General features: G+C 43.1%; 5 protein-coding genes across 5 annotated transcripts; 4 read left to right on the top strand and 1 right to left on the bottom strand.

Annotated features, from left to right (window-relative positions):
• Positions 1-694: 694 nt before the first annotated feature.
• On the top strand, positions 695-2,841 carry ATC70_013306 (uncharacterized protein; the record flags this gene model as incomplete). The annotated part of the gene is made up of 4 exons (XM_064832470.1): positions 695-1,920; positions 1,984-2,054; positions 2,123-2,612; positions 2,664-2,841. 4 exons carry the CDS (start codon positions 695-697, stop codon positions 2,839-2,841), a joined length of 1,965 nt encoding a protein of 654 aa, XP_064678729.1.
• A 123-nt stretch (positions 2,842-2,964) lies between these two features.
• Positions 2,965-4,513, top strand: ATC70_013305 (uncharacterized protein; the record flags this gene model as incomplete). Its single annotated transcript, XM_064832469.1, has 5 exons — positions 2,965-3,122; positions 3,185-3,288; positions 3,340-3,568; positions 3,628-3,699; positions 3,763-4,513. The coding sequence occupies 5 exons, from the start codon at positions 2,965-2,967 to the stop codon at positions 4,511-4,513; spliced, it is 1,314 nt and encodes a 437-aa protein (XP_064678728.1).
• Positions 4,514-4,608: 95 nt separating this feature from the next.
• Positions 4,609-5,273, bottom strand: ATC70_013304 (uncharacterized protein; the record flags this gene model as incomplete). Its single annotated transcript, XM_064832468.1, has 2 exons — positions 4,609-4,865; positions 4,925-5,273. 2 exons carry the CDS (start codon positions 5,271-5,273, stop codon positions 4,609-4,611), a joined length of 606 nt encoding a protein of 201 aa, XP_064678727.1.
• A 171-nt stretch (positions 5,274-5,444) lies between these two features.
• ATC70_013303 (uncharacterized protein) lies at positions 5,445-7,679 on the top strand (the record flags this gene model as incomplete). The annotated part of the gene is made up of 1 exon (XM_064832467.1): positions 5,445-7,679. The coding sequence occupies one exon, from the start codon at positions 5,445-5,447 to the stop codon at positions 7,677-7,679; it is 2,235 nt and encodes a 744-aa protein (XP_064678726.1).
• Positions 7,680-9,903: 2,224 nt separating this feature from the next.
• Positions 9,904-12,483, top strand: ATC70_013302 (uncharacterized protein; the record flags this gene model as incomplete). The annotated part of the gene is made up of 5 exons (XM_064832466.1): positions 9,904-10,022; positions 10,084-10,362; positions 10,422-10,799; positions 10,862-11,477; positions 11,536-12,483. 5 exons carry the CDS (start codon positions 9,904-9,906, stop codon positions 12,481-12,483), a joined length of 2,340 nt encoding a protein of 779 aa, XP_064678725.1.
• Positions 12,484-12,492: the final 9 nt, after the last annotated feature.

Genomic DNA, 12,492 nt, shown 5'->3' with positions numbered 1-12,492 from the left:
ACACCAAGGCAACTCATGGATCAATTAGATTAACATGCGCAAATGACACTCTCACACATTATTCAAGTGGTATTTTCCAGTTGTTTGGGAGTTCAGGAACATTTACCATCTCATTCATTTGAGCGGCGACATGCTCATATGGATGGTGCCTGAACGTTTTTTTTTTTTTTTTTTGCTAGAAAGGCTCATTGATAGTCTTTCTTTGTCTTCGATGCATGCCATAAAAAAAGAGAAGATCTGCATCCAGTGGATCTGCCCTGACTCTCTTTGCTTTTGATGGCTCGGTAACCGTTCCACATGGGCGTTAGAATTCCAGACATGTAGATCTTTTGGAGAGGATTGATACAGGTATCAAGCATGCCTGATATTGAGCATAGGACAAGAGCATGTCTAACAGCTACAATAATGTATGTAGCAACAGTGGTAGTAATGTACTGACGTGATTATCATCGTGTACGTCCTTCAAGTCTAGATGACTGCAGATGGATCCCATTTTTGCAAGACAAGCATCATTGGCTTTTCATTGGCTTCAGTCGATTGTCAGTCAATCAGACAGAAAACAAAAATTCCCTTGTCAAACGAGAGTTATCTCATTTCTTTTCATTTCGAACCAATACTCACATTGTTATCTGCCTTTCGACACATCTCTATTCGACAGTTCAATACATTGCCCGTGCTTAGAAATTTATCAGCAATGAATGTCTTGATATACAATGGAAATGGCACTTCTCCCAACGCTGTCAATCAAACCTACACCACCCTGAAAGCCATTCTCGGTCATGCGTACGATATCATGAAAGTGGATGCTACCACGCTCACATCGGAGCCCTGGGAAGAGACGTGCTCTCTACTGGTAGTGCCTGGTGGCAGAGATAGTCCCTACTGCCAAGATTTGAATGGACAAGGCACGGCCAAGATCAAGAACTATGTGCATGGTGGTGGAAATTACGTTGGATTTTGCGCAGGTGCTTATTTTGCATCCAAAGACATTGAATTTGAAAAGGGCAAGGCATTAGAAGTAGTAGGTTCACGCGAATTGGGCTTCTACCCTGGCACCAGCCGTGGTACCATGTTTCCAGGGTTTGTCTACAACAGCGAAAAGGGAGCCAGAGCTGTGTCCATTTTACATCAACAGCATAGCTTCAAGGCGTATTACAATGGGGGTGGCTACTTTGTGCGCCCTGAGAAACACGACCAAGTCAAAGTCCTTTGTACATACCAGGATCCAGGACTATGTCAAGATGAAGCTCAAGCAGCAGCAGGTGTTCAATGTCGAGTAGGCAACGGAACAGCACTGTTATTTGGATTTCATCCCGAGTATGATGTCAGCATGGTGGATTTGAGCGATAATGACAACAAGCAGCAAATCACTCAAGAATTGGCAGCATCTTTACCCACCTGTCGAGCATTCCTTGGTCAACTGCTATCCGACATTGGACTCAAAGTAAAAAATAAAATAGAAGAAAGCAGCGTGCCTAATTTGACACCCATATATCTGGCCACGGCTTCAGGCGCATTGCTCAAGAGCGTCACTGAACACCTGCTGGGTCAAACAGACGACAGCTCCGTGTTCAACGATACCAATGACAGTTTTTATATTACACAAATCTATGACGAGAAGAAAGAAGAGAGCCATCAACTCACCGAGGCACTGCAGCAACTATCGCTTAAACGTGAATCTGAGGATAAATCGCCTGTGCTCGAGATCTTATACCCGGCATTGATGTTGGACAACCAAGAAAAAGACAAGGCTCCTCAAGTGCCCGAAAAGGAGTTGACCCCCCTGTTTGATTTGAAGGCCTATTTCGAAGCATTGGGTGAGCGTAGAAAGCAAGAATGGGGAGGTGGATCGTGGTATCGGTTTGGTAATGCCGTGCTCTACAGTGAGGTTATCACCAGTACACAGACTATCTTGGACAAGTAAGTGTTGCGCATTTTTTGTATGGATCCGGCCATCTCGCTCACATATATATTCGATGGCAGGAACTATAATTTCGCTCAGTGTTTGCCTACTGGTCTTGTTTGTCTGGCAACTAACCAAATAGCAGGAAGAGGTAATGAAGAACGTGCTTTATTTGGAACAATAAGAAAGATCTGATAAGAACTTCATTTGTATTTCCAGGCAGAGGACGCAATTCGTGGGTCTCACAAGCGGGTGCATTACAGTTTAGCTTTGTGGTCCGACATGGATTACATTTATCACAATCGCCTGTTGTCTTTGTTCAATATCTGATTGCACTCTCTATTGTAGAAAGCATTCGCACTCGCAAGGGATATGAAGATGTGCCACTACGCTTGAAATGGCCCAATGATATCTACGCTGATTTAGAGGATGAAGGCCTCAAGAAGGTGGGTGGTCTCTTGGTCAACTCTAGCTTTGCTCGGGATGAGTTTTTGCTGGTCATTGGTTGTGGCATCAATTTGGATAATGCTCACCCGACTGTTTCCATTAATGATGTGATTCAAAAGCACAATCCAGCACTCAAAAGACTGGACCGAGAAGAAGTGCTGGCTCATGTGTTGGTGACATTTGAAAAGTACTATATGGAATTTTGCGAAAAGGGCATTGGTGCCTGGTTCCTGGACAAATATTACCAGCGTTGGCTTCACAGGTAAGTTGTATCTGTGCTGCAATTCAATGCTGAAACTAATATTCCCTGTAGCAACAAATTGGTAACATTGACAACCCACAATGACGAGAAGGCCAAGATTGTTGGCATTACCAGCGATTATGGCATGTTGGAGGCTGTTAGTGTCCACAATCCCAAGGTCAAATTTACACTTCAACCTGATGGTAACAGTTTCGATATGCTCAAGGGGTTGATTATCAAGAAACAATAGCTGTGTATTCCTTAAATGTGGACCATGCGGATTATCAAATCACACATGACTTGTATATAAAAGCAGCCCTGTAACCCCTCTCTACACTTTTTCTCTTTCTCATTTTCTTTTCTAATAAATATCATGTCAGAAACCATTATGCCACCTCACCCCGGTCTCGAGGGATTGACCAACATTGACGAACTTAAACATCTCTGCCCTGCCTTCTCAAAGGGTTGTCCTTACGCTGCCCTTGAAGAAGTGGATTCCATCGCAGTCAGCCATGGCGAACTCTCTCGCTGGTAAAGAATAAGCTGGATGTTTGATTTTGCTACTATTTTGTTGTGCTCACCCTGTTTATTAGTCCTGCATTCAAGGATGGATGTCCTTTCTCTACCAAATCCGAGCAAGAAATTGTCGATTTAATGAAGCAAATCCCCAAAGATCATCCCACTTTGAATATGCCAGGTAATGTTGGGTTCAGTCATGCATAGATCATGTAGTAACATGGTAGGTTAGAGCTTCCCTCCTGCGAAGAAGGCATCATCCTCGTCAAGCAGCTCAACAAGTTCCTTGACAAGTCGCAATTGGAAACCTTGTTTGATATCAAGCCCAAGGATACCGTGGAAGACCTCAAGGTCGAAGAGCCTGCCGAACCCGAATATCTGGAAGACCCTCAGTTAGCGTCTGCCATGAGAGAAGGTACCAAGGTGGTCCACAGAGCTGCCGAAACCAGTGTCTTTACAAAGTAAACTACTCAGTTCAAAATGTGTCTATTATGCTAACCAGGTCTTGTTTGATCTGTAGACGTTTCCTGAAGGGCGATATCAATGCAGATGAATATGGTCGTTATATCAATTCTCTCTACTTTGTCTACAAGTAAGCAAACTATTGAGGTGATTCCCTCGATACGTAGTTACTGACCAAAGGAGTCTCAAATAGATACATGGAAGAGCTCTTGGAACAGTACAAGGATCACATGGTTGTCAGTATCATCCACTTTCCCCACGAACTCAACAGAAGAGAGTCATTAGAGAAGGACCTCGAATTCTTTTACGGTCAAGAGCGTGTTGCCGAGTTGATCCACCCTGATACCATGACGCCTGCTGTCAAAAAGTACGTGCAAGCTTTGAAGGATGCCTGTGACAAGAGCCCCGCTCTCTTGATCGCTCACAGCTACTCTCGCTACCTTGGTGATTTGAGTGGTGGCCAAATTTTGTCCAAGCGTCTTAAGAAGCATGTCCTCCATCTCGATGAAAACGATAGCTCCTGGGATACCACTGAAGGTTTGAACTTTTACCACTTTAACAACTTGGGCAATCAAGCCGATTTCAAGAACTTTTACCGTGAGCGTCTGAACGCTGCCAAGGTGGATCAACATACCAGAGATTTGATTGTCTCTGAGGCTGTCTACTCTTTTGAATTGAATATCCAACTGTTTGATGAGATCCAAGAATTATCTGAAGCTGGTAAGTTGGTCCCCTCCATTATTCAAGAGCAAGAGGAAGAAGAGGTCATTGTCGCTCTCAAGGAGGAAGTGATTGAGGTCCAGGTCAATCAAGACGCCGTTCCTGTCAAGCAATCGCGCAAGACATCTTCTGCTTCCACCTGGATTGCTGCTGCCACTGTCGGTATTGCTGTCATTGCCATTGGTGCCACCGTTTATCAACGTTACTATAGCCACAAGAAATAGACAACTTGACATGGTTCTTACTACCAACTTATTTATTTATTTATTGTTGCATACAAAATAAAAGCATGTAACCATCCCCCTCCCCTCTCTACTATTTAAACTCGAAGACCAAAGTACCAGTACAATGCTACCAGTGTCAAGGTGACGGTGGCGGGTATCAGATCAAGCTGCACAATGAAATAGATCCACACAGTAGCAAGACCAGGAGCACGCATCATTTGTCCAAGCGATGGTGAATGGCGCAGTGTGTACATGAGAAAAGAACCCACAATGGCAGATCCAAATGCCATCAACACTTGCGTAAGCCGAGTGGATTTATAACGATTAGTGAGGTAGATGAAAGGAGCGAGGGCTACAATAAAATACACAATCAATCAACCTGTTCCTACAAGCAGTTTATAAAGAGCTTACCTGGCGCTGATTTAGCACATTTAGTCACTATGCCAGCATAGTTCCAAGGCTCACTGTATTGCACCTTGACAGTAACATCAAATGTAGCCATCAGAAACCCAAATGGAATACTCAAAAAGATGGCTTGCCATATATACTCTGCTGTAGTTGCTTGTTTTTTCACCATAAGTTCGGATTCCCTTTGCTTTACTTTCTTCATTAGGCCAGTTTGATCAATGAGTCGAAGTTTCTCGTCATCTGGGATGCCGTCAGAGGGTTGTGTAGGGATTTTGCTGATGAGAGGCTCTTTGATAGCCTTGGCTTTAAATTGCGAAGGTTTGATACCACCTTGTTGTTTCTTGTTGCTCATGCTAGTTTGCTATAAAGTGGAAGAGAAGGAAAAAGAGGTGTAATAGACATTGAGCGCGCCATGTATGTCCTTTTAACGCTGTCTTTTAAATGCACATCCCTTTCTCCCCCTGGCCATCAATCCGCACTAAATGCATTTTTTTCTTTTTAGCCTTTTATCTATAGACAAGTGATGCTAAGGAGACAAGGCCAGCATGTTGTTTGCCCAGCATTACGTAGATTAGCAAGTCATACACAGCAACATTGCACAAACCCAAGACATCTCTTTACCACGTTTTATGCCAATTATGCCACCACGTCAAATACACTAACACCGTCCAAAGACTTGTCAAGGTTGCAACAAGCCATAGGCCAAGGTAACATTCAGCAGGCAGCCCAAGCATACAAATCCATGATGTCCACTAGCAAGGCAGGCGAGCAATCAATTAACCGAGAGCTCATTCGCAAATTATTGATGCTGGCTCGTCATGGAAAGCGCAGAGAAGACATTGATTTCATCAACAGAGTCATTTCAGACATGAAGCAGAGACTTCAAATGGCACGCACGCCCTTTGAATACCACGCCTTGATGTATGCCTTTGGAATACAGCAATTGCCAGAGAAAGCGTATGACATACTGGAGCGCATGAAGCGAGAAGACAATATCAGACCCACACTGCACTCGTACAACACTTTGCTGGGATGCTACAAACGAGTGAATAACGTCGATAGAGCAGAGGAGATTCTAGCAGAAATGAAGCAGCGCAACATCAAACCAGACACTGTAACATACAACACGATGCTCCACCTTTTGCTACGCACACATCAGTATCAGCGAGTGCTTGACATGTACAGTGCCATGAAAGCGGATAAGACCCAACCCGATATTTACACTTTTTCGACATTACTGGATGCTGCTGTAAAATCAAAGGATCTGCATTTTGGAAGCGAAATATACAGTCAAATCACACGGAAATGCAAGCCAAAAGAAGTGGATTTAACCATGGTTAACAATATGATTCGGTTCATGGCAGACAGTAGTGGGCTGAACAAGACACTGGACCTCTATTACGACCTGCCAGATCGATATCCGCATATTCGGCCAGACAAAGTGACATTCAACATACTGCTCGATGTGTGCTTCAAAAACCAGAATCCCGCAAAAGCGTACCAGATATTCGGCGACATGACAGCAGCCAAGCTTGAGCCAGATGTAGTGACGTACGGTACACTAATTGATGCTGAAGCCAAGATGGGCCATTTGAAGGCATCGATTCAGCTATTCCAGGACATGTGCAATGCATCTATCGAACCAAACGACAGGATCTTCAACAGCTTGGCCAATATTGCATCGTCAAAGTCTGCCCGACCCTCTGATTTGAACGATCTAATGGACCTCGTTGACCAGTACCAACACAAACTCAAGTTGGACACCAAGGCGTACAATGCACTCATGTATGGGCTGGCTCAAAACGGGCGATCAAGCCAAGCACAGCATTTATACGACACTGTGTTTCGACATGCCACATGCAAACCAGATATTGCTACTTTTACGCATCTCATCTTGGCCTATATCAACGACAATCAACTGGACGGTGCGCTAGAAATATACTACACTTTGAGAGAACACCATAAAAAGTGCAAGCAAGATGCCGCCACCACAAAGCACAAGGTCAAGATACCAATTCAGCTTGATACCACCTTTTATTCTACCATTATTGCAGCCTTATCCAAAGACGATTTCAATCACACCATCAGCTTTAGTGACGATGCAAACGAATCATCGCCCAGATTGCTGGCTGCTATCAGCATCTTCAACGACATGAGACCACTGCAAATACAGCCTACTATGCATACTTATACGGCAATGCTGCATGCCTGTGGACAATATCGAGATCAGTACGCGTTGGATCAAGTGCACAAACTCATCAAGGTAGATCTTTACCTCGACCCGGATATCGCCATCTACAATGCCATGATGGATGCTTACAACAGAACAGGAAACGGTGAAAAGGTACTGGACATTTGGCAAACCCTGTCTACAGCAGCGTCAGACTACGCTCAAGTCGCTCCAGATCAGACCACCGTGTCCATCGTCTTTGACAGTTGCGGACACAATGGCTACATACAACAAGCGCAATCGATTTGGACCTTTTTGAAACGCACACAATTCAAATTAAACACCAACAATTACAACTCGTACATTGAATGTCTCTGTCGATCCAGAGGAAGACAGGGCTGGGATGCTGCCATGGCTATCGTCGAGCAAGACATGTCGGTACCAGGCAAACCTCAGCATGGCAAACCTGTTTTGGATGAGAAAACTTTAAATACACTCTTGAGCTTTGCTAGAAAGAAGGCGTTTGATGCGTCAGAGTTGGATCAATTGGATCAGTGGAGAACGAAGATGCTTAGTGAGGCAAAGTGATAGACACCTGTACCATATCAAATTACAATAAATACTAGCATGCTCGCTGGACACTTTTGAAACCTTACAAAGGAAATTGGGCTTATATGTATTGCAACGTTATTCCTAAAAGGTTGACCTTGTCAGGTGTAAGAGACGTTAGTGGAGCTAAACTACAGTGCTCTTCAATGCGCAAGCCTCTTTTTATCAGCTTTCAAAAGCATTCCATGCCCTCAGTTCAATGGTTTTCATCATCATAACACTCGAAAAAAAAAAGTAGATAAACGAATCATATCCTTTCAGAAATACAAAGAATTGAGTACTGTACAAGGTGAATAAACCACCGGCGAAGTCGGCATTGGGGAGAGGGGTTTGGAGGAGATGTTAAGCCCATCCACCAAGAACATAACGCATCTAATTCCGCGTTCGGTAACATTGACCTATAAGAGGGTTTTACCATAGCAAGACGAAGGAGCACAACCATGGCAACTAAGCATCTAACCCAACATTTGGTAATATCAATCTTAATGAGGGTTTTACCGTAGCAAAACGATGGTGCAAAGCCATAGTATTTAAGCAGTAAATTCGATTTTTTATTTCCATTATTAATAAGCTTACCAACAACATAACGCATTAAAACTTGCATGAAGTAGCTTTACCAGAATCAATATGCCTCCTATTCGAATTAGAAATTGCACAGGCTACAGAATTGCCCTTCTAGTAAATGACAGCTACCAAAGATGTGCTTCATGCCGTGTAAATAAAAGCTATAATAATAAAGCAAAAACACAACCAAATTTGACAGCTTTCAAGCCTTCATATCTTGACATGTAGGCATTTCTGAGCCACCGGAATGACACCAAGCAATTGTATTCGAGTAGTACTAACTTCCTGGCACTTTTGCTCAACTTTTTGGAGACCTAAAAAAAAACATGGTCAAAAATCGACCAAAAAGCATGAGATACCCCTCGTGGTTTTCATCAAAAATCAAACAATCGCGTTTTTCACCTTGAAAATGAAGACTTTTACTATGGTACATATTAATTCAACATGTTTCTCTCAACCCAAAGCAACCCCTGAAACCATTTTTGGGCAGTCTTCATATGCAAAATTTCGACGTTTTGGCCAAAAACCTAATATCACATTTTCTGAAATTGCTCAATAGGTTCATTCAAAATATCTTTTATAATTAGCATCATTGGAAGCGCCTTGAAAAGTACTCCAAGAATGTACTAGGAAGCATCGGATGATAACCACAGTTCATATAGTCGAATCCCACAAAGAAGATTAAAGAAGTCGAAAAAAAACGAAATTTGTCCAATGTTGAACAGAAAAGAATAAACTGAGTTTGAATGAGCTTTGGTGGCGGCGGCGGCGGCGGCTGCGCTGTTGCTGGCTAGCCCGAATGCCTTCCTGATGCTGACAATGATGATAACAAGGATGATTGCGATACTGATTACATCAGGATCATGGAATTAAAAGGTAGAGCAATGGCGTATAATTATTTGCTTGAATCAGTTTCACTCCTATTTTCTTCTGTTATCACAATGTCCATTTAACACTGGAAGCCAGCTAAAATTTCGCACATCCAGTTTTGCTGAAATGGCGGTGTGCTGTAAATTAAAATTGATATCGCTACGAAACCTCTGGATACTGTATTACAACCAAGGCAGCTACTAAAATACAGATGTAGACCATCCACAGCCATGTCGGGTCGTATTTCAGCAAGGAACAGTGTGTTGATCTCTCATCAGCCAATGCCTTTCATTTAACATGAAGAAACCACACCGCCACCTTCTGCTGTCCAGCAATTGCCTGAATCATTGCAAAGTAAGATTAATAGAATGAGCGCTGTAACATATGATATACCTCAGTTTGCCATGCAGCAGTCTACTCTCTCTCCCACAACGTCAACAGAGCTTTACATGCCTGTATTGATAGAAGATTACCTAGGGATGGAAGGGAGACATAAGCAATTCACGCCGCAATTGAGCATGCAAGTGATGCCTGCCCTTGTAACGCTCAAATAAATCATCACATCAAACATAGCAACATGTATTTATAGTACACACATGCTTCCCATTCTGTTATTTGGTGTGATATTCATCATCCTCCAGTGATCTACGCTATGCTGATCCAACACCGTGACTAGACCTCATTTTGGATTTAAATATTTCTCCTGCAATTTACGAAGAAAAAAATCTTTATACTCTTTCCTTTCGCCCTTATCACTTCCAAAAGCGCAATGAATACAATCATTCCTGCTAATCCACCTCTCAAGGGACCTAAGGATCGACGTGTCACCATGGATAAAAGCGGCATCAATACCAAGGGAACCAATATCCAAGTAGTGCTTCGTTGCAAGTAAGTTGTAATAGATATTTTTGCAATTTCAGTTACTCAATTGTTATGTGTACACACACAGAGGCATTCATTCTCACAACTTACAACAACAATCCGCTAATTCATCCCAATCCATCTTGGAATTTATGGAGGCCATCAGTCAATACAGCACGAGCCCTGAGCAACAAGAATCAAGTCGGCCCAACAGCCACAACGACAACACTACAAAACCAGTAACTGATGTATTGCTCAACACAAACAATACCATCTATAGCTTTGATCGTGTATTCAGACCTGAGGAAACACAGGCAGCAGTATACAAGGATGTAGCTGAACCCATTCTCAATGATGTCTTGGCTGGGTAAGTAATTAAGGTTTCCACGACAACCCCTTCCAGGCACTCATTACAATCGCATGTAGCTACAGCTGCACTATATTTGCTTATGGCCAAACGGGCACTGGTAAGACGTACACTATGGAAGGTGATTTGACTGAAGTAGAAGGAAGCTATGGTAAAAACGCTGGCATCATCCCTCGTACCATTCACGATCTCTTTGAGAAATTACCCAGCGAAAGTCATGTCACCGTATCCATGCTGGAACTCTACAATGAGGAGTTAAGAGACCTCTTGTCTGCTTCAGATAATCAAAAATCACTGAGGATATTCGAGGAAAACGGAAGTGCCAAAGTTAATTGTCAAGAGTATCATATTTCATCGGTAGCCCGTGGTATCGATATCATGAAGATAGGTGTTCGCAAGAGAATGACAGCTTCCACCAATTGCAATGAGCAATCAAGGTAAGTCTTTAGAGCAGATATTATAGATTCATAGGCTGATCTAGTAACACAATTGGTACTAGCCGCTCCCATTGTATTTTTACGCTCAATGTGCATACCACCAAACAAACGGACAAAGGTGAGGCTGTGATGAGCACTGGAAAATTGAATTTGGTAGATCTCGCTGGATCAGAGAACAACCGAAATGCAGGCTCAGAGAACATGCGTGCTCGTGAAGCAGCCAGTATCAATCGCAGTCTACTCACACTGGGTAGAGTCATCAATTCACTGGTCGATAAAACGCCTCACATCCCCTATAGAGAAAGCAAACTTACACGTATCCTGAAAGACTCGCTTGGAGGAAACACCAAAACATGCATTATTGCTACTGTGGCACCGGCTACTCAAAACCAAGAGGAGATCAGAAGCACACTAGATTATGCAAGCCATGCCAAGGGTATCTGCAATCAACCTCGCACCAACAATGTCATAAACCGCGAACTCCATCTCAAGTCGCTGGTGCACACCATTGAACAACTCCAGGATGAGTTACGCACCAATTATGAAAAGAACGGTGTTTACATGACAAAGAGAAATTATGACCAAAAGAATGCAGACTACTTGGAATTGAAGAGTAAGCTGGAAGCAGCCGAGAATACCAACAAGGCATTGATAGCAATGATGGAGAGCAAAGACAAGGTGAGGTTTATAGCATGGCCAAGCTTATTGTATTACGAGGCTAAGTTCTGTCGTATAGTTATTGGAAGAAGAGAAGCGAAAGCGAAAGGACGAGGTCGAAGAAGAACGAGAAAGACGTAAAAAAGAAGTGGAAGAGGAGAAACAACGACGAAAGGAAGATGTGGATGAGGAAAGACGGCAGAGAAAGCAGGAAGCTGAATCACAGCGCAACGAATACCTCGACTTGCTTGTCAAGTACCGAGACGAGCATATGGCCGCTGCTGAAACGCATTGGAAACATTTCTTGATGGAAGCTCAACAACAAACTGCAAAAGCACTCGCAAACGCAACGAAATCTGTGACATCTAATTCATCCACAGCAGCTGTAGTGCCTTCCAATGCGACAATCACTACAGCAACAACTCCCAATGCAGCTCCTGTTTCCTTGTCTAATACCAATATAGCATTATCATCGTCCACAGCAACTACATCAAATTCAAATCAAACTTCAACAGCGACGATGCCTTCATCTTCAAATTCATCTCTCCCCAACGCTGGCCTACCCATTCTTACTAGGAAAATTATAAATTCATTCAAAACAAAGGCAGCTAGACCATCTTCCATTGCATCCTCCTATATGGGTGCCACAGATACAGCTGCCTCAAGCCGAAAGATTGAAAATGCGTACAAGCCCACATCAACTCGATCTATATCAGATACATTGCATACCAATGGCACACCATCTGTTCGCAAGGGTCTCAATTCCGTTAAAACAATAGCAGCAAATCGCACATCATCGTCCTCCAGTATATCCCCTGGTGCAGCAGACACATCCAGCACAACGCGGCATTCCTCCTTCAATACAAGAGCAGTGAGACCATCCCTTACAAAACAGAGCATAAACCCAGCAAATACACAAATTAACAAACGAAAGTTGGACACTGATCATTATAGCAGAAAAAGCAAAAAGCCCAGTATTGCAATGGCATCTGTGAAATCGAGGGTGCACACTACTCGAGACACCTAATTGCTACTT

This window comes from Mucor velutinosus, assembly GCF_035048745.1.
Source record: "Mucor velutinosus strain NIH1002 chromosome Unknown tig00001575, whole genome shotgun sequence".
Lineage (NCBI taxonomy): Eukaryota > Fungi > Mucoromycota > Mucoromycetes > Mucorales > Mucoraceae > Mucor > Mucor velutinosus.
The sequence above is the reverse complement of the archived record's forward strand: the minus strand, read 5'-3'. Positions and strand labels throughout refer to the sequence as shown.